The sequence below is a fragment of the Cherax quadricarinatus genome, chromosome 60 (genome assembly GCF_038502225.1).
Source record: "Cherax quadricarinatus isolate ZL_2023a chromosome 60, ASM3850222v1, whole genome shotgun sequence".
NCBI classification, from domain to species: domain Eukaryota; kingdom Metazoa; phylum Arthropoda; class Malacostraca; order Decapoda; family Parastacidae; genus Cherax; species Cherax quadricarinatus.
This window is the reverse complement of record NC_091351.1, coordinates 1,720,001-1,740,393: the sequence shown is the minus strand read 5'-3', so window position 1 is coordinate 1,740,393 and position 20,393 is coordinate 1,720,001. Positions and strand designations below refer to the sequence as shown.

Genomic DNA, 20,393 nt, shown 5'->3' with positions numbered 1-20,393 from the left:
AGGTGGTGAGAATGGTTAATAGTCTAAAGAATATTCATAATTTATTGATTTTTATAGCCGTACAAGTGAGCATGACGGTGGAGCATCCTGCTCTCATTAGTGTAGCTTTGTAAATGGTCCGAGTCGGGCCGAAACGTCGTCGTTAGCTCCTCTATGTGCGGGTTATTTGTGTATCAAATTGTTCCCGTCAATGAGTGCTGGGGGTGGGCGAGGGCGACATTTAGATGGAACATTGTTGGGCGTCGCCACTTGGGGGTGGTGAGCATTTTATGGGCGGTGAGAGCGAGCGAGCACGGCTTGGCGACTATGGTTTGGCGGCGGTAAGCGGGCAAACTAGAGTGGTTGGGTGGCGATGGGCGGGCGAACAAGCGAGCATGGTTGGGTGGAGATGGGCGAGCGAACGAGCGATCAAGCATGGTTGGGCGGTAGCGTGTTTTTTTTTTTTTTTTTTTTTTTTTTTTTTTTTTTTTTTTTTTTTTTTTTTTTTTTGAGGGCGAGAATGGTAGACAAGCTGGAGCAGTCACCTGTCCAGTGGTTAACCATCCAGTTACTGGCTCAGACTGGGGTATTACCCTGACAGCGACGTGGTGCCAAAAAACTGTTCAACGTAAAGAAAGTAGCACTTACGGTAGTGTCAAGGTCTGTGTACTCTGACGTCACTGGTCTGGCGTGAGTAAGGAAGTTGCATAGAAAACTGTTAATATTCTAAGTACTTTGCATATAATCTGGTATCTTGTTTAAAATAAGCAAAGGTGTTGACGAAGAGGGCGGAGAAATTTAATTGTAGGAAGGGGGAGGAGCAGCTGGGGGTCTGAGGGAGGAGCCTACAGTCAGGGTGACGTCTGAGGGAGCATAAGACGGGTTAGTGTGCCGCTTGGGCTTATACCAAAAACATCCTTGGATTATTGTGCTTTAGTTTGTCACCTACAGCAAGTGCATCTTTCTGAAAGTATGGGGGTGGAAAATCAGGTAAATGATACTGTACGTATGCTTATTTTGTGTAGAGGTACCAAAAACTGAAGTCTTGATGCTTGGACTTGGCAAGTGACTTAGAAGGTAACTTTAATACTATTAGTATCTTGTATGTGAAATCTAGCTCCAATAATCTAGCCGATGTTTATGGGTCATATTATACATACTAATGTCAGGAGATAGTTGTATTACCACTCTTGAACCACCACCAGTTAGTAGAATTGTGTAATGTTTGCACAAATAAATCTTTGCCTGTTTTTTTTTAAATATTCTGCTTTCTTCTCAGTTGTGCTTGTAACTGAAGGTGTGCAAGGTAAGTTAGTGTACCAGGTATGAGTAAGCTCCGTCCTGAAATCGGCTTATCGGTAGTCTTTCCTGTTTTTAGCTGTCGACCTAAATAGGCTTAAGACTTTATTATGGTAATTCTTGCAGTTTAAGAATGGACGTTCAAAAATAGATCGCCTTGGGTATGGTGCAAACAATAGGGTAACCTTAGGTTTTAAAACTGATTCACTTATTCTAGCCAGTATTCCAGGCACCCAGACACATTAGCTTGTTGTACCTTTGTGTAGAATAAAGGAAATTAGTTTATAAATTAAAAATTATCGGAGAACATATACAGAGCACGTAGGAAGATACAGGTGGGCATATGCTGTAGTCGGTCCACCCTGACCTAGTTCACTAGTTACTATCACTTTCTCCATTGCAAAGTTGTTCCTTAGTTTATCTAACTGGCACCAGAATCTAGCAGGCTGTGTCATGACGGTTCTACTGCCCCCCCCCCTCGTTTTCCAGGGATGATAAAGGCTTCGCTGATAGCTATGCGCTGGTCTCGTAAGGGCCCTATTGACTGAAGGGAAATAATGAATTTCATGCCGCTTGTTTTTGTGGCAGTCTTGGCTGGCTGTTTTGTGCCATTGGCTGCTTTGGTAGGAAGTGTCCCCTCTGTAGTGGGTAACGTGGCAGCTTAATACTTTTTTTTTTTTTTTTTAATACTTTCGTGGCTGGGTTTCTAGTAGTAGGATTTACTTCCTAGTTCATCCATGCCCGGTAGATGCTGAAGGGCTACGCTTATCAGCATAAAGCAGTCATCTGCATAGGATTTTTTTCAGCTACCCTGTTGGACAGGCGGGCCCTAAGCTTATCCCGTTAATACTTTTTTCTTCCCACAGACAAACTATATAGTTTATCGCCCAAGGAAATATGAGCTTATTGAGGGTGATCGGTAAGGACTTTAATATTAAAACTGAACATTTATAAAGGCTAGTGATTAAGGTTTAGCATGTGACTCAACAGGTTTCTTGTAGCGCATTAGTAGTAAAGCAGCACTGAGGGCTAGTGCTTTACTTAATACTGTGCATGTGGGATATCTCATTGAGCCTTTACGATGGATTTGGTGTGCTATTTTACCAATCTGACTACGCCTGGTCGAGGTAAGTGGCCACTGTTATGGCTTTCATCTAGTCAACGTGAGGCTCACCTGGTTAAATGTGAAATGTGAATAGTGGTTAAACGTACGAACAAGGACTTGGGACATTATTAGAATGTCCATAATGTTCTAAGCGTTTGCTCATATCTTTATGGATATTATATACCGGAATCTCACCCTAAAGAAGGCCTTTCCTATTTAATGGCTTTCTTCCTCCCCATCCCCAATTTTTTTTATTTCAAACTTTGATAAGTTTGAAATACTTGCTCGTACTAAAATTTAGCACCAGTGTCATTAGGTGTCAGTTACTCAGGTGGCTTAGCGAATGCCAGGACGTAGGTGGTGGAAATTGACACTTGCGCAAGTTTAGATTGTTTCAGCAGGAAGAGCTTTGTGTTTAGGATAACTGCAGCAAAAAGAGCTTGTGAGATTTGACATGAAAAGGGATGTCAAGAAAAAAGGGCTGGGGGAGGGGGGGGGGGGAGATACGAATCTGGCTTTGAATGGCGTGCAAAAGGTGGCAGTGGCTATTATGAAACTCACTCTGCTACATAAATTGTCTTCAAATTAGCACTTGCTCATTAGTCAGTGCTATGTAGTCACGTTTATACGCTCGTTTGAGTTTGGCGCGGATAAAAAAAGGCAATTGGTCTTATAAAGATCTTGTTAAATTCGCAGCCCCTCTTATCAATGGAGATCCAGAAAGAAAAGTATAGTCCTAGTTTTTGGCACTGTCCACTGCCAAAAAAAAAAAAAAAAAAAAAAAAAAAAAAAAAAAAACCCCTAAAGGTTTCCCTGCATTAATTTTTTAGCTTGGTTTAAAAAGTTAATTAAAAAACACACTCAATGTTGTATTACTGTTTTCATACTTTTAGCCGGTCCTGTCTAAGTTATAGTGCCAGGTCGTGTTTTCTTTTTTACATACAGAAAATGGGCTAAAACTAAAATACATGGTAGTCATTAAATTCATGGCCTTTCTGTTCGTCACTGGCACTTCACTGCCGTCACTTGGCACTAACCATAAATAGATGGTCATGAGTGCCAGCTTATGACTAAGGCGCAAACAAGTATATGAAGTAAATATTTACATTTCATTCTTTTCATATTAACAGTAGTCTTGCCGTTTTTAATTAAAAATCAATCTTGGTTTGATACCAACCCCGATGGTTTGTAAAATTTCTTGGCGTTTGTCATTGGATCATGACGTCAGTCAGAATTTACCGGTGGGTTCAGGTAGTTGGATGGCACTGGATACCTGTGGTGGGGATAAAGTTGGAAGAGGGGAGGGATTGGGAGGGTGATTTGGCTTGCTTAGGGTCAGTGCTGGGGGATGAGGCAGTGTGGACGGTTAGGTGTGGGGATCTTTTGGCTCTGCTCTTCAAGCATTGATAAACCTTCCACATATTGCGTACAGTGTATTAGTGTTATCACACAGTACTGTAAAACTTAGCGATACGTGGAGCATCTGTAAAAACTAGTAGGTATCTAAGGCCAGTGAGTTTCCTTGTTCCTTACAAAGTTTAGTTTTTCACATGCATAGCGGACATGTGCTGCTGCAGCAGCATACTTGGACCAAGATATTAGTTCCTGAAGTAACTTGTCATAACTTCTTTAACGAGTGAATAGAATTAGTGCTTTCAATTAGTACCGTACCAGAAGTCCTTTGACTTAAACTAAACGGCAAAATTACTACTGAAATCTTAATTTCGCTTAGTCATCCCTTCCCTCCGACAAATTTTTTTGAACTTAAAATATTTTAACCTTTAATGATTATTGTATTGACATTAAATGTTGGCATTTTGAAAGTTTTAATATGCAAGAAGTCTGAGTATGCCGCACACTATTCAGTTTTAATGTAGATGCTTGTCAAGGGTTACTTGACCTTTTAGACTTAAAATTTCAAGCTGAACATTAGTGCCTTGACAGTTATCCATATAGTGAATTAAGTTTATTAGTCTAAGATACTAAACCATGCCTGTTAAAATCCTACGCAACTGAGTATGATCGGAAAGATGTCTGGAAAGTACTGAACCCTCCGCCTAGTCTTCTCAATATGTGGGTGCGTGGAGGACCCTTCTGAAGTGGCCCAACCTGCATTTTGGAGGGCTTTTGTCTCCTGTAACTTTCCTGCTTTGACAACCTACATGTGCAAATTTGAGGATATTTAGTTTTTCTGGTCTGGTACTCTTGAATGGTTGATTTTTTGGTCCACTTGTTCTATCTATCTGTTGTTGTCCAGAGGGCTGAGGAAGGGTTGTTGAGGTGGTTCGGACATGTAGAGAGAATGGAGCGAAACAGAATGACTTCAAGAGTGTATGTCTGTAGTGGAAGGAAGGCGGGGTAGGGGTCGGCCTAGGAAAGGTTGAAGAGAGGGGGTAAAGGAGGTTTTGTGTGCGAGGGGCTTGGACTTCCAGCAGGTATGCATGAGCATGTTTGATAGGAGTGAATGGAGACAAATGGTTTTTAATACTTGACGTGCTGTTGGAGTGTGAGCAAAGTAACATTTATGAAGGGGTTCAGGGAAACCGGCAGGCCGGACTTGAGTCCTGGAGATGGGAAGTACAGTGCCTGCACTCTGAAGGAGGGGTATTAATGTTGCAGTTTAAAAACTGTAGTGTAAAGCACCCTTCTGGCAAGACAGTGATGGAGTGAATGATGGTGAAAGTTTTTCTTTTTCGGGCCACCCTGCCTTGGTGGGAATCGGCCAGTGTGATAATAAAAAAAAAAATAATAAAAATTGTTCTATCTAGGCTGGAATATTGCTGCACACTAACAGCACCTTTCAAGGCAGGTGAAATTGCTGACCTAGAAAATGTACAGAGAACCTTCACGGCACGCATAACGGAGATAAAACACCTCAATTACTGGGAGCGCTTGAGGTTCCTGAACCTGGATTCCCTGGAACGCAGGCGGGAGAGATGCATGATTATATACACCTGGAAAATCCTAGAGGGACTAGTACCGAACTTGCACACAAAAATCACTCGCTACGAAAGCAAAAGGCTTGGCAGACGATGCAACATCCCCCCAATGAAAAGCAGGGGTGTCACTAGCACGTTAAGAGACCATACAATAAGTGTCTTCATTGTCCGCATCGCTGTTGGGCCGTGCGGACGCACTGCGCAGTAGCTCCCACTATCCTGGTTTCTGCGCAGTTTTCCCTGTTCAGACATGGCGGAGTACACCGGCAGGAGGATTAACACAGTCTGCATTGAGCTGTTGAGGGGTTCTCTGAGCCCTGCTACGATGAACGTCGTTCTTCCTGCAATTATTAGGGATTTATATGGTATCCCTAACGAGGAACTGTATGGTGTGGCCCTTAATGGGGTGAAACGAGTATTTGTGAAGTTCCTGAGGACTAGCTACTACAGCAGTGTGGTGGAGGAGTACCAGGAACGCCGAATGTGCCTCAACTCGACGATGGATGTGTGCTTGCATGACGTGTCTACTTACTATACGTGGGTACGAGTGAGGAATGTACCCTTTGAGGCAACTAAGTTTGGTATAATGGAAGTTTTTAGCAAGTATGGAGTCATTCATGAAGCCAGAGGTGGGGTATGGAGGGATGGACCATATGAGGGCCTCCCGGAAGGGTCATACAACATCAAGATGACCCTCAAGACGCCTATACCTTCGTATGTCATGTTGACAGGCACCAGAAATCAGGTATATGTGTCGTATGTGGGGCAAAGGAGAACGTGTCGTCTTTGCGGCTCTTATGATCATATAGCGGCGCAATGTGCACGTAGAGTTGCCCCGGGGGTTTCAGCCCCGGTGGAGGACGTCCAGCAAACGAGTGTGGTGGCGGCGGCGAAGACTGGGACTCCTCTATGGAGTGAGGAGGTGGAGAAGGAGGGTGAACAGATGGGGACGTGTGTCACACTCCCGGTGGAGGAGGGAGTTCCTACTCCAACGCCTGTGGTGGTGGAGGAAGTGGGGGAGTCGACACAGGAGGTGTCCTTGGAGTCAGTGCTCCAGGAATTCTTGGAGGAGGCCGTGGTAGGAGAGGACATGGATGGACGGACCAGTGAAACGCAGCAATTGCAAGGGCTGAGTGAGAAGTCGGAAGTAGCAGGGAATACTGGAAAGGATATACTTGTAGTGGCAGAGGTACACAGGGAGGATGTACCTGAGGAAGAGGTGGCTTTGGTAGGCAGCTCTAGGAAGAGGCCAGTGGGGTTGACTGAATTAGATGATGTTTTAACACCTGGGCAAAGACCAGGTAAGAAGGCATGGGCAGAGGTGGTCCGCAAATCCCCTACAGGGGGGGGAGTACAGGGAAAATCGGGGGAGAGACAAGGGGGGGTAGGGGGTCCTATTAAAAAGAGTAATAAGGAAAGTGTGAGCAGCTTGAAGGGAAGTGTGAGCAAGCCACAGCGACACAGAGGTAAGCCGCCTCTCCCTGACCATTCAGGTGTGTAACGATAAATGCTAATGGCCTAAAAACTGAGGTAAAAAGGGTCTGGTTGGAGTGGTTCCTCAAAAGGTACGACGTTGATGTTTGTTTCCTACAGGAGCATAACTATAAGTCAGGTAGTGAGTTGAGATTGAGAGGATATAAGTTGTTTGTAAGCATGGCAACGCTTTTAAAGGGCGGAGTGGCTGTTTTAGTAAAGGAGACCAGTCCATTGCGAGTCATGGGGTGGGAGGAGGGGGGTGGGGGGAGGGTTGTTCGGGTGGATGGGTGGTGGGGGCAGAGTAGGGTATGTTTTGTGGGAGTTTATATGCCTGCGATTGGTAATGTAAGGATAAAATCAGATTTTGTTCGTGACGTTTTGTTATATTATCTCAGGGGTTTACCTGCCATAGCGATAATTGGAGGTGATTGGAATTGTGTGATTAGGCATGTAGACGTAGTACCTAGGGGGGCGGGGTGCGTGTTGGGTGTCTTAAGGGATGCTTTGTGCGATGTCGGGGTGGTAGATGTGGTTGGCAGGGGGGGGTATCAGGTTGAGCATACCTATGTACAGGGGAGTTATGAGGCAAGGTTGGATAGGATTTATGTGAGGCAGGGGATAGGAGTGGAGAGAGTTAGAACAGTAGACGTGGGTTTATCAGATCACAGAGCAGTGTTGGCTGACCTTAGGGTGGATGGTATTCCGAGAATATATCAGAGCTATTGGAAATTAAATGTGAGGCTTTTACAGGAGGAGGATCAAGGTCGGTCTTTTCAGTCATGGTGGAAAGGCTTTTGGGAGGCTAGGGATGAGGAGGTGGATTTGCTAGATTGGTGGGAGTTGCAGGCAAAGGTGAAAATTGTAGAATTTTTTAGGAAGAGGGGCAGGGAACGGGCACGCTGGAGGTTTGGATTGCAGAATTATTTAGAGGGTCAGTTGAATGATTGTTATGCGGGGGGGGGGGGTAGGGAGGGAGTGGAAGGAGATATGGGGGAACTTAGGAGTCGTTTAGTAGAGATGCATAATGAACGTTTTGATGCACTCAGGGTCAGGGCAGGATTGGAGGACGTACTAAAAGGTGATAAGCCAACCGGGTATGTTCTCAGAAAATTCAAGGACAGACAGTTGAGGAATACCGTGGCGCATATTGTTGTGGAGGGTGGGGAGGGTTATGTGAGGGGACAGGGCCTCACTGACACAGATTCTATCAGTAGGTATGCTGATTATTGGTTTACGGAGAAATGGAAGAGAAGGGGAGGGGTGGGTGGGTTAGAAACATTTAGAGGGATGAGGGTTTCGCAGGGTATGGGGCAGGGGGATCGGGAGTTGGAGGGAGGCATTACGGGGGAAGAGGTGGGGGAAGTGGTGAATGGGTTGAGTCAGGGGAAGGCACCGGGAATAGATGGGTTATCTAATGATTTTTACAAAGCACATTGGGAGGTACTGAGGGAATGCCTAGTGGCGGTTCTGAATTATATGTTGAAATGGGGCAGAATGGCGCAAACACAGAGAACTGGGGTCGTTGTCTTGGTGCCAAAGAAGGGAGGAGAGGAGAAGGGTTTGGGAGATTATCGTCCGTTGTCGTTAATGTGTACGGATTACAAAATTTTTGCGAAGGTATTGGGGAACAGGTTAAAGAAGGTAATTGGGAGTAGCGTACATGGGGGTCAGTATGGGATTCCGGGACGGACTATGAAGAATGGGCACAGTGTGATAAGGGATTTTATAGAGAACTGTCAGGGAGGGGGCGTCCTTGGGTTGGATTGGGCTCAGGCATATGACTGCGTGAAGAGGGACTTTTTGTGGGACTGTTTGGAAAAATTGGGTTTTGGAGGGGGGGTCGTGAGGTGGGTGCGCATTCTGTATGAGGGGGCTGTCATGAGGGTGCAGGTTAATGGTAAGCTGGGGGGGGCGGTGATGATGGAACAGGGATTAAGGCAGGGTTGCCCGCTGTCACAGTTGCTCTTTGCATGCGTGCAACATCCTTTTTTTGAGGCTGTGGACGACGCATTGCGGGAGGTGGGGGGGGGAAGTATGGGGGGCATAGTAGGTTATGTGGATGATACAACTGTGTTAGTTACGAGTGGGGAGGCTTTACGAAGGGTGGGAGAGGTCATTAGGAGTTTTGGGAATGTTTCAGGAATGGTAGTTAATTTAGCAAAGTCTAGGTTATTGGAAGTAGGAACATGGGTTGGGGGGAGATTGGGGGAGGAAATGGGATGGACGGTTTGTGACAGAATTAGGGTGTGTGGGATATGGTATATGAGGCAATTGCAGGAATGTAGGAGGATTAACTCAGAAGCAGTCACGAGTAGGGTTATAGGCAAGTTAAAAGGTTTGAGGGCCAGTGAAGTGGCGTTACAGCAGAGGGCGTTGGTAATTAACTCGGTGGTGTATAGTAAGGTCTGGGGTGTAGCGGAGGTGTTCCCTTTGGGGGTGCAGGATATACAGGAAATACAGAGGAGGGTGTTGAGGTTTGTGTGGGGGTTTGGGAGGGCCTGGTTGTCCAAAGATGTGGTCATGACGGAGGTGAAAAGGGGGGGACTAGGTTTGTTGGCCTTAGGGCCTAGGGTAATGGTATTATATATTAAGCAGAGGTATCTAAGGGTGGGGGGGGAGGGGGGTGTTAGGGTGGATAGGGTGATGAGGGATGCTAGAAACTGGTGGAGTGGTAGGGATTTGAGAAAGTGTGAAGATGTAATAAGATTCATGTTGGCAGTGGGGCAGGTAAAAAGGTTGAAGGTAAACGCAGTGGTGGGTGTGGTGTGGGGAAGGGGTGTATTGCAGGGGGCCGCAGTATACCCCATGTATAACTGGAGGGTCATATGGAGGGAGTTCAGGAAGCTTAGGATACCAGCAAGGGTTAGGGAGTTGGTGTACCGTTTTCTAATGGGTGTGGTGGCATCTAAGTATATGTTGCATAAGATGGGGTTGGTTAGAGAGGCAACATGTTTATTCTGTGGGGAGGAGGAGACGGCATATCATGTGGTATATTTTTGTTCATCTTTGGAAGTGGTGAGAGTCTGGATGGCGGGGGTTATTAGGCTGTTGGGGGGGGAGGGAGTTGGTCTTTTCTTAGATCGTTGTCGATGGATGTTAGTGGGGTAGCAAGCGAAGTGGGCAGGGCTTTGATGTATGTTATGGCAGATTATTTGCATGTTTCTTGGGGTATGAGGCAGATTTCAGGGCAGTTGAGGATAAAAGCGTTAGCAGCGCGGTTTTATAGGACAAGGTGTAGGAATAGGTTAATATATGGGGGGAAATGGGAATCAAGTTTTTCGATAGGTTATCGTAATTTTACTGTAGCACAGCTTCTAAGGGAACAGGGGGGGGGGCGGGTAGAGTCTCTTTTATTGTGTGGGGGGGGGGGTGTAAGGTTAGGCAAGCAGTGTGGAAGGTGGTGTGGGGGTGAGATAGTGAGAGCATATATTTATGAAATGGTTATGTTCCTGCAGAGATTTTTGATATCGGCGATCAGTACCTTGGATACATAGTCATACATGGATTGCCTTGCATTGCATATTTTGGTTGGGTATATTATTGCATTCACTATCGAGGAGAGGTGGCTTAAGTGGCTGTTATGGCTTTTTAGGTCAAGTAGTACTGAACACGTGCAACACTGATATTGCCAGTGAATAGCAGTAATTCTTTTTATTAACATTGAGAAGGGTTTTAAAATATAAAATAAAGCAAGGAACACTGTAGTCAAGTACGTTAGTATAGAATGATGCTTATTTTGTAGGTTTAACATGTAGCTGCAAGTACTTCCCATATTGCCCTTGTGGATTAGCTTTTCTTTAGATATAATTAGTATACAAGTAATTCCTTTATAACGGTACTTCTTTATAGAAGAAGGATTGTAATATCTTTGCACACGTTAATGTGACGAATATGACTGTCAAGGATGTTTAATTGTGTTTCAGATAGGGAGATTAGGATTTTGTGTTCAGTTATTAACAAGTTTGATCTTAAGCTAGGAGTTAGTTAGTGGTAGGGGTGTACCTGTTTGGTATTTCATGAAGGGGTTTCTTTTTATTATTCGCCCCGTCCTTGTGAGGGGAGAACCCATTTGATATGTTACAATGATAATTATAGTCTTGGTTTATATTAAACATTTACATAGGTTTTAAAGTTGAGGTAACATGAAGTGTATTCTTTAATTTTATGTGTAAAATCCATGTCATACAATGATGTACTGGCAGTTTGAATTTCTTTGTTGTTGTTTTATTATTGATATTAGATATTGTGGGTGTATATTCTTCCAATTATACAAGTGTGTGTGTATGGTAACATAATGTACATATCTGGGTTGCTATGTACTTTTATATTTTTGTTGTGGTTTATGCATAACCAAATTCTGTAATTCTCATTAAGGTTTAATGAGGTAAGGGCATACCGTGATTGTTAGGTTACTTAAGGGTTTTTTCTCAAAACGGTGCATGCATATATTTTTTGTATGCACTGGCATTATTAATTATTGTTAAAAGGGGGTTTGGTAGGTCATGTTGTTGGATGTGTAAATGGTGGTAATACACCTACGGGTAACGGTTTATTTAAGTACTGGGATTGTGTGGTAGAGGAATTTTTGTTAATATCCAGTATAGTTCTTATTATTAATCACTTATACGTCCTTGTAAATACGTGTGATATTCTTTGGATTATATAGGTAGTATTTATGAATTTATTAAATCCACCTGTATGTTCGGGTGTGGGTTGCCTTCGTGTAGAACGTGGAATTGTTGTTTCATTTTTGATGGATAACATGTCTTCGTTTATGTACCGTATGCATAGCATACATTTATATATGTATTGTGTTTTCTAAATAAAATATAAAAAAAAAAAAAAAAAAAAAAAGTGTCAGGGGCCCGAGACTGTTCAACTGCCTCCCAGCATACATAAGGGGGATTACCAACAGACCCCTGGCAGTCTTCAAGCTGGCACTGGACAAGCACCTAAAGTCGGCTCCTGACCAGCCGGGCTGTGGCTCGTACGTTGGTTTGCGTGCAGCCAGCAGCAACAGCCTGGTTGATCAGGCTCTGATCCACCAGGAGGCCTGGTCACAGACCGGGCCACGGGGGCGTTGACCCCCGGAACTCTCCAGGTAAACTCCAGGTAATAAGTTCAGTTCGATGACTTTTAACTTTGGTGCCCGCCTTAGACCAGGGAATAAAAAGTTCGACTCGGTGAAGTTTTAGCATTCAGACTTGAGGGGAAGGGGGTGGGGTTCAGTTTCCTCGGTCTGTCTAGTAGACCATTCAAGGTCAGAGTTGGTTTTCGATAATAAGAGCTTCTCCCCCAGAGCAGTTTTATAGAGTAAGGTTTATAACCATGGAGTGGGCAGCATCAAATGGCTGTTTTTTTTTTTTCTCACGTGCTACACTGTATGGCCCTTTCCTACGAGCAGGTGACATTTTTGGGGGGAATATTAGTCACCAGAGATGGGCCTAGTCTATGAAGCTAAAGTACTCTCAACCTGCACAAAGGAAAATTGAACTTAAGAAGGTTTGGATCAGTTTTGTGACCATTGACAGTAAAATGAAAGGTAGTGTAATTGTGGTATTGGTGGTTGGTTGGTTGTTGGTGGGTGGTGAGGGTGGTTGGTGGTGGTGACGACTACGACCAGTCAGTTGAGGTAATCTGAGACCCACGAGGGTAGGGCAGAAACTCTGGGGAAGATAACGCATGACAGAACCCACCTTGGCAGAAGAAAGGAAAAAAAAAAAGTATAAAAATTCAGGTAGTGAAGAGTGTTCTGAAGATTGGAGAATTTGACAATGTAATAAGAAAGGAAGGCATCTACAGAAACAGGACTAGTAATAGCATAAGAGCATTAAGTGTCGGAAGGTAACATCTGTGCTTTTCTTTGTGGGTGGCCACTTTAATGTCTAAGAAACAGAAGTGAAGATTTAAGAGACTTAATCTAGGGAAGGCAAAGAACTTGACATCTCGCAGTAGTTTAAGAGAAGAAAGTTTAGCATGGAGAAGGCAGTTTATGAAATTTGATGGGCGAGAGAACGAACTGCTAAGAGTAGAAATTTCTAGTTTAGAATTAAGGGTCACAAATGCAGAGGCATGGTGAAAGAAGAAGAAAATCTTGACAGGGAGCATGGCAAAATAGTGATGTCCATGCCACTGTATTGGCTTGCGATAAACTAAAGAAAAGCTTGTAGCAGAGCAGTGGACATGTACCTCAAAGGAAGCGGTTAATTATCATACAGCCTTAATGGAAGGAGCAAGACTTTCAGCACAAAAGTTAGACTTGCTGTCTTGAATGCTCTTTTGTCATGTTAATAAATTCTCATTAACTGGTCCTGTCAACTCATTCAGACACAATCTTGTTGAAGCCTCCCTTACACACCTCATTTCTAATATGAATCTTAGTCCTGGCTTTCTCTGTAAATGCCTTCCCTTCTCATTACATTGTCAAATGCTCCAAACTTCAGAACACTTGATTTAACCTGATCTTTCTCACCTTACCTCTTGTATTTCCTTTGCCTTTCCTTCTGCCTAGGTGGGTTCTGTACAGTTTTCTCCCTGGGTTTTTGCCCTACCCTCGTGGATCATTAGTTCTACTGCAGTGCTTTTTTTTTTCCTGTTCTTAAACCTATTACTACTTAGTCTTCAACGTACTACTTCCACCACTTCCTCATTCTATTACTGGCTCCCTTATCTTCACATATCTGTGCAACTCGTTAATGACCTAAGCTGTACCAAAACTGTTTCATTCGTGTGTGTTTGTGTGTGTCACAGTATACCTTTTTATTCTTTGCAATTTTATGCTGAAGTGTGACTAACAGATCTATTCCTCAAATAGCATTTCCATCCTGCACTTGCTAAACTATGTTCATTTAGGGATTTGTACTTGCCCTGTCAAAAACCTGTGATAGCTTTCCCTAGATTACCATCACGAGGAACTAGGCCTGTGGATTTAGCAGATGCTTGGCAACTTGTGCTACAGTCTTGATTGGGGGGGGGGACTCTTGCAAGGCTTCATGCCTTTCAGCTATGGGTTCAACTGGGTTATGGTTCTTCTGCTGTAAGAGGAATTGAATGGTGCCAAAGTTTCATAAGCAATAGATGGCAACCCCTAAATGTCAAGCAGTGATGACTGTCTAATTTCTTAGAATAATTTTCATGCTTCAGGTCAGAGGGTAGTGTTGGCTTTGATAAGATTGCCAATAAGGACTTGTGCAGTTAATTTTTTATATAGATATTCAATTCTCAAACTATTCTGCAAATTATCTGTAGAAAACTTTGCAATCGTTGGCAAAAGTGGTGGTCTGAGTTCGTCCATAATAAATTTGTCATCCCTGTTAGGGTTTGTCATCTTATTGCTGTCTTGTTTGGGAGACTACTCTCCCATCTGTATTGGACACTGGACGTGTCTTGTTCATGGGCATCTTGTCAAGAAATGCTTAGCACTGCCCTGGATATTGCAAAACTGTTGTCAGTTCACCAACTTAATTGATTGCCATATGTCAGCATGCACACACAATTTACTTATCACCACCCTAATACACTGGCTTTGACCTTTCCAACAACCTCCACCTTTGCAGACTTCATTTTTGACTGTCGACTGCTATATTACATCAACTTTATTTTAATGCTCACCATGTTGGTTTGTGTGCAGCCAGCAGTAACAGCCTGGATGATCAGGCTCTGATCCACGGGGAGGCCTGGTCAGACTGGGCCGCGGGGGCATTGACCCCCGGAACTCTCTCCAGGTAAACGACCCTTACTGACTCTGCCTCTTACATACTTATAACCCCCACACTCCAGAGTCCTCTGTTCACTGTAGAGCTCCATGCCCTCCTTGCTGTTCTCGTCTAGATAGCTGGATTAATTGCTTGGCCCTTTTTCTTCTGTCCACCTTGTGGTCCAAAAGACTAAGATTTTAACAAGCGTCTGCAAGGCACAAGGATGGGGTTAGTTATGAGGTTTGAAATTTATTAATCTCTCCAATAATATTGAAACTTAGTATCCTTCCATATATTTTGCTATGTAAATCATTCAACCTCTAAAAGGTTTTTGATTTATGTACTTTAAAACCTTTTGAGAAAGTGCTTATGCAGTTTTTTTTTTCTTTAGACAGAAGTTGAGAGAGAGAGTGAAAAATCCTCAGTTCCATCTTTCTCTGAAGCTCTGCCAGATACCCCCGAAACCAGCTCGGCTCGCTCTGCCACACCCGAGGCACCTCTAGAATACTCTACCTCCAGCCCAAAAATGTTCAAATCTCCCATAAAAAAGACTGAATACCTCAATGGTAAGTAGTGCAGCAAGTTTGTTTATTCTACTAGTTTAAATGTATGGGTACAGTATTTTAATTAAATGTTGTTTAACATCAAAATGTACTGATTAGGTTTGTAAAGTGTAGGATTGTATTCAATAAGGTTCATTGAACCTGATAGATGGCTGAAAGAAGCATTAGCTATTTAAGTAGTATCCTGAATATTCTTGGGCATGTCACTTTACTTTAAACTGGGAATAAACATAATTAACATCTATTTTTGAACCCACATATGGTTTGTATTTTTGAAGACGGTTATGAAATTTTGTTGGGAATGTCTTTAGTTAATCAGGCCAGTATATTTCTTAGCTTGCCTGAGCAGAATAAGTATAGTGGCCTGCCCAGTAAAGGGATAACAACCAGTCCTATTGGGAAAATCCTTCTATACTTTGTGGTTTTCTTGGGGGCTTTCATCTGTTTAGTTTCAATGCTTTACTGTTCTTGTTGCATTACACACTGAAGTAGGTTAGAAAAAAAAATTGAAGATTTAGCGCTGTTGCGTATTAAATGGCTCATAAAACACTAGCCCATAGTTCTCTTTAAGAAGGCTGTGATGCTCTGGTATAATTTTGATATCAATGAACAGGAAGTGCATGGTGCATTCAGTTGTGTACACTCGGCCTTTTAGTACTTTTTGCACCAAGTTAATTATGGTATATTTTTTTCCAGTACTTTTCTGATAAGTTTAGTGCAAGTTTGATAGCTGTTTAATCTTTCATGGCTGTGGTGACATGTGCACAATTTTCATATGGCAGATGCTGTACAAGGTATTTAATCTTGTCAGCTGTACCATGTTTTAGTATTTAAAAAGGTAGGGGACCTTATCTTAGTTGTCAATTAAGTAGACCGATCTGGAAAGATTTGGTAATTAGGTACAGCACTGCAATATTTGGTAGGCTTCTGCCTAATATTAGGAAAGCTGATTGCACTTTTAATAGTAAATGGTCATTTTTTAATTTTATTTAATTCTAAACTTTTTGTTTACTAGTTTCATTAAATCTGCTAAATTTTATAATTGGCATTCTTTTGGCTACTTTTTATGTACACTAAATTTTGTAGTCCATAGTTTTCAACTGCTTTCCTTGTACTAGTCAGTGTACATTGACACTTGCTCAACTTTTCTCATAGCAGTACATCACATTTCTGGGAAGACAGCAGACTGCTTGTATGGTCTCTTAATTTGATGAGGGAAAAAAATGCTATAAAAATTTGATATGGCCAGTTTTCCACAGCATTTTCTTAAATTCAGATGAAATAATTTACAGAAAATTAAAAATTTCCTTTATACTGTGTTAATTGTTGTGTACCTAATGAAAGCTTTAAATTTCAGGACCAGATCAAATAATCCCAGCTGACTGCATTAAAACCTGGAAACCTAATGGTGTTACAAAGTTGAAGTTAGGTGAGCAGGGACCATCTGCACACCCCCCAGTGTCCGTGCCAACACTCTTGAAGAAAGCTGCTGAAAAGTAAGTACTTTTATAAAAGCTGTGGTGCATTTCTTTTGAACTTTTCCCCACAGTTTAGATGTTTTTTGTAGAAGTTATGCTTAGTTACTGGGATACCCATGAGGACTTTAGGGTTGTCAATTGAACCACTATTTTCTGAATTTTGTAAGTGAGGATTACTGGAATTTTATTTTTAGGATGAGAATGCCCTTGATACAGCAGAATTACTCTTATAAATCTAAGTACTTTTAAATGTTAAAATAAACTTCAAATTCACTGAATTTGTAAAAGCCATTTTAATATGTGCAGATCTTTTCTGCCACTCAAGGTGAGAAATTTTGCAGTTTCATCAAAGCCTGTTTGTCAGTAGACAAGAATGTGGATGTAATATACCTTACTAATTAGTAAATCTCAATGTGCCATAGTAACTTTAAATTCTTGATGCCACAGGTACCCTAACACACACGCTTTGTGTGTAAAGAGAAATGGAGAATGGAAGAACACCACCTACAGAGAATACTATGACCAAGTTCGCATCATGGCTAAAGCTTTTATTAAGCTCGGACTTGACCTGTACCATGGAGTGTGTATCCTTGGCTTCAATTCACCAGAATGGTTTATAGCAGACTTGGCAGCAGTATTTGCAGGGTAAGTCCCCTGTATAAAATCTAAACTTTATTTCTGCTGCCTGAAATAACTGATACTGGTAGATGAGGAAAATTTAAATTTTATCTTGGTAAAGGGGATGGTGTTAGTCAAGGTTTGTTGCTCTCTACTTTTCCCTTAATTGGCTGCTTGGCCCCAAACACTGAACATAACAAGGGTTCTTAGACAACCATTTGTTCTTTAATGGTATAATTTCATTGTTCCATATTAGTCCTTTGCAAGAACTGCATATTACTTTCTTCCATGAAGTAAAAACTTTCTAATTTTCCTGAATAACATGAAAGCTGTAATGGTGGTAAAATTACTGACACGGGTGAATGGACATGAGGCAGCTTCTTTCTGCAGTAGTTCCTGGAGAGTGAAATATTACCACTAAAATGTGTTAGTTGCTCTTTTCCTTTTTACCTAACAGCTTGAATGATGCTGAAGGCATCATACCCCTTCCCATGCCTCCAGCATGGGAAGGGGTATGAATTGATGGTATATGGTATCACTGAAGATGGCAAATGGCAGCAGGAAAAGTACCAGATGCTGATCTCTTGAGGGGTGCATGTATTTCAGTTTGGGGGCACCATTTGAACTGTGACATTACCATCTAACAAGATAGAAATTAAACAAACATACCTTGGGAGATGGCCAGTATAGAAAGGATTAACTGATTTAAAAAAGAAAAAAAAAGTTGACTGTGACAAGTATAATAGTCTCAAGAACTATTTATTGTTGCCATACTATTATTAATTTATTAACATGCTTCATGAGAATTAACTGCATATCCTCTTATGAATTTTGCAGTTAAATCTTAAATTATAGCCATGGTATACAGCAAACTTGACAACTATCCTTCCCTTCCTATCCTCACCACCTAATCCTCTGCTCTGTACCCATAAAAATTTTACAGGACTAATTATTTTTTTTATTTTATCACACTGGCTGATTCCCACCAAGGCAGGGTGGCCCAAAAAAGAAAAACTTTCACCATCATTTACTCCATCACTCTTGCCAGAAGGGTGCTTTACACTACAGTTTTTAAACTGCAACATTAACACCCCTCCTTCAGAGTGCAGGCACTGTACTTCCCATTTCCAGGACTAGAGTCCGGCCTGCCGGTTTCCCTGAACCCCTTCATAAATGTTACTTTGCTCACACTCCAACAGCACGTCAAGTATTAAAAACCATTTGTCTCCATTCACTCCTATCAAACACGCTCGCGCATGCCTGCTGGAAGTCCAAGCCCCTTGCACACAACCTCCTTTACCCCCTCCCTCCAACCTTTCCTAGGCCGACCCCTACCCCGCCTTCCTTCCACTACAGACTGATACTCTTGAAGTCACTGTTTCGCTCCATTCTCTCTACATGTCCGAACCACCTCAACAATCCTTCCTCAACCCTCTGGACAACAGTTTTGGTAATCCCGCGCCTCCTCCTAACTTCCAAACTACGAATTCTCTGCATTATATTCACACCACACATTGCCCTCAGACATGACATCTCCACTGCCTCCAGCCTTCTCTTCACTGCAACACTCCTCACCCATGCTTCACACCCATATAAGAGCGTTGGTAAAACTATACTCTCATACATTCCCCTCTTTGCCTCCAAGGACAAAGTTCTTTGTCTCCAGACTCCTAAGTGCACCACTCACCCTTTTCCCCTCATCAATTCTATGATTCGCCTCATCTTTCATAGACCCATCCGCTGACACGTCCACTCCCAAATATCTGAATATTCACCTCCTCCATACTCTTCCTCCAATCTGATATCCAATCTTTCATCACCTAATCTTTTTGTTATCCTCATAACCTTACTCTTTCCTGTATTCACTTTTAATTTTCTTTTGCACACCCTACCAAATTCATCCACCAATCTCTGCAACTTCTCTTCAGAATCTCCCAAGAGCACAGTGTCATCAGCAAAGAGCAACTGTGACAACTCCCACTTTATGTGTGATTCTTTATCTTTTAACTCCACGCCTCTTGCCAAGACCCTCGCATTTACTTCTCTTACAACCCCATCTATAAATATATTAAACAACCACGGTGACATCACACATCCTTGTCTAAGGCCTACTTTTACTGGGAAATAATTTCCCTCTTTCCTACATACTCTAACTTGAGCCTCACTATCCTCGTAAAAACTCTTCACTGCTTTCAGTAACCTACCTCCTACACCATACACCTGCAACATCTGCCACATTGCCCCCCAATCCACCCTGTCATACGCCTTTTCCAAATCCATAAATGCCACAAAGACCTCTTTAGCCTTATCTAAATACTGTTCACTTATATGTTTCACTGTAAACACCTGGTCCACACACCCCCTACCTTTCCTAAAGCCTCCTTGTTCATCTGCTATCCTATTCTCCGTCTTACTCTTAATTCTTTCAATAATAGCTCTACCATACACTTTACCAGGTATACTCAACAGACTTATCCCCCTATAATTTTTGCACTCTCTTTTGTCCCCTTTGCCTTTATACAAAGGAACTATGCATGCTCTCTGCCAATCCCTAGGTACCTTACCCTCTTCCATACATTTATTAAATAATTGCACCAACCACTCCAAAACTATATCCCCACCTGCTTTTAACATTTCTATCTTTATCCCATCAATCCCGGCTGCCTTACCCCCTTTCATTTTACCTACTGCCTCACGAACTTCCCCCACACTCGCAACTGGCTCTTCCTCACTCCTACAAGATGTTATTCCTCCTTGCCCTATACACGAAATCACAGCTTCCCTATCTTCATCAACATTTAACAATTCCTCAAAATATTCCCTCCATCTTCCCAATACCTCTAACTCTCCATTTAATAACTCTCCTCTCCTATTTTTAACTGACAAATCCATTTGTTCTCTAGGCTTCCTTAACTTGTTAATCTCACTCCAAAACTTTTTCTTATTTTCAACAAAATTTGTTGATAACATCTCACCCACTCTCTCATTTGCTCTCTTTTTACATTGCTTCACCACTCTCTTAACCTCTCTCTTTTTCTCCATATACTCTTCCCTCCTTGCATCACTTCTACTTTGTAAAAACTTTCTCATATGCTAACTTTTTCTCCCTTACTACTCTCTTTACATCATCATTCCACCAATCACTCCTCTTCCCTCCCGCACCCACTTTCCTGTAACCACAAACTTCTGCTGAACACTGTAACACTACATTTTTAAACCTACCCCATACCTCTTCGACC

At 42.5% G+C, this 20,393-nt stretch overlaps 1 protein-coding gene across 3 annotated transcripts in view; it reads left to right on the top strand.

Moving 5' to 3' along the window:
* LOC128694404 (acyl-CoA synthetase bubblegum family member 1) overlaps positions 1 to 20,393 on the top strand; it is a 166,148-nt gene that overhangs the window by 129,788 nt on the left and 15,967 nt on the right. For all 3 annotated transcript variants that reach the window (XM_070097869.1, XM_070097871.1, XM_070097870.1), the window contains 3 exons: positions 14,887 to 15,061; positions 16,416 to 16,554; positions 16,984 to 17,181. In XM_070097869.1, the coding sequence (XP_069953970.1) occupies positions 14,887 to 15,061; positions 16,416 to 16,554; positions 16,984 to 17,181 (512 nt within the window). The remainder of the gene's footprint in view (positions 1 to 14,886; positions 15,062 to 16,415; positions 16,555 to 16,983; positions 17,182 to 20,393) is intronic.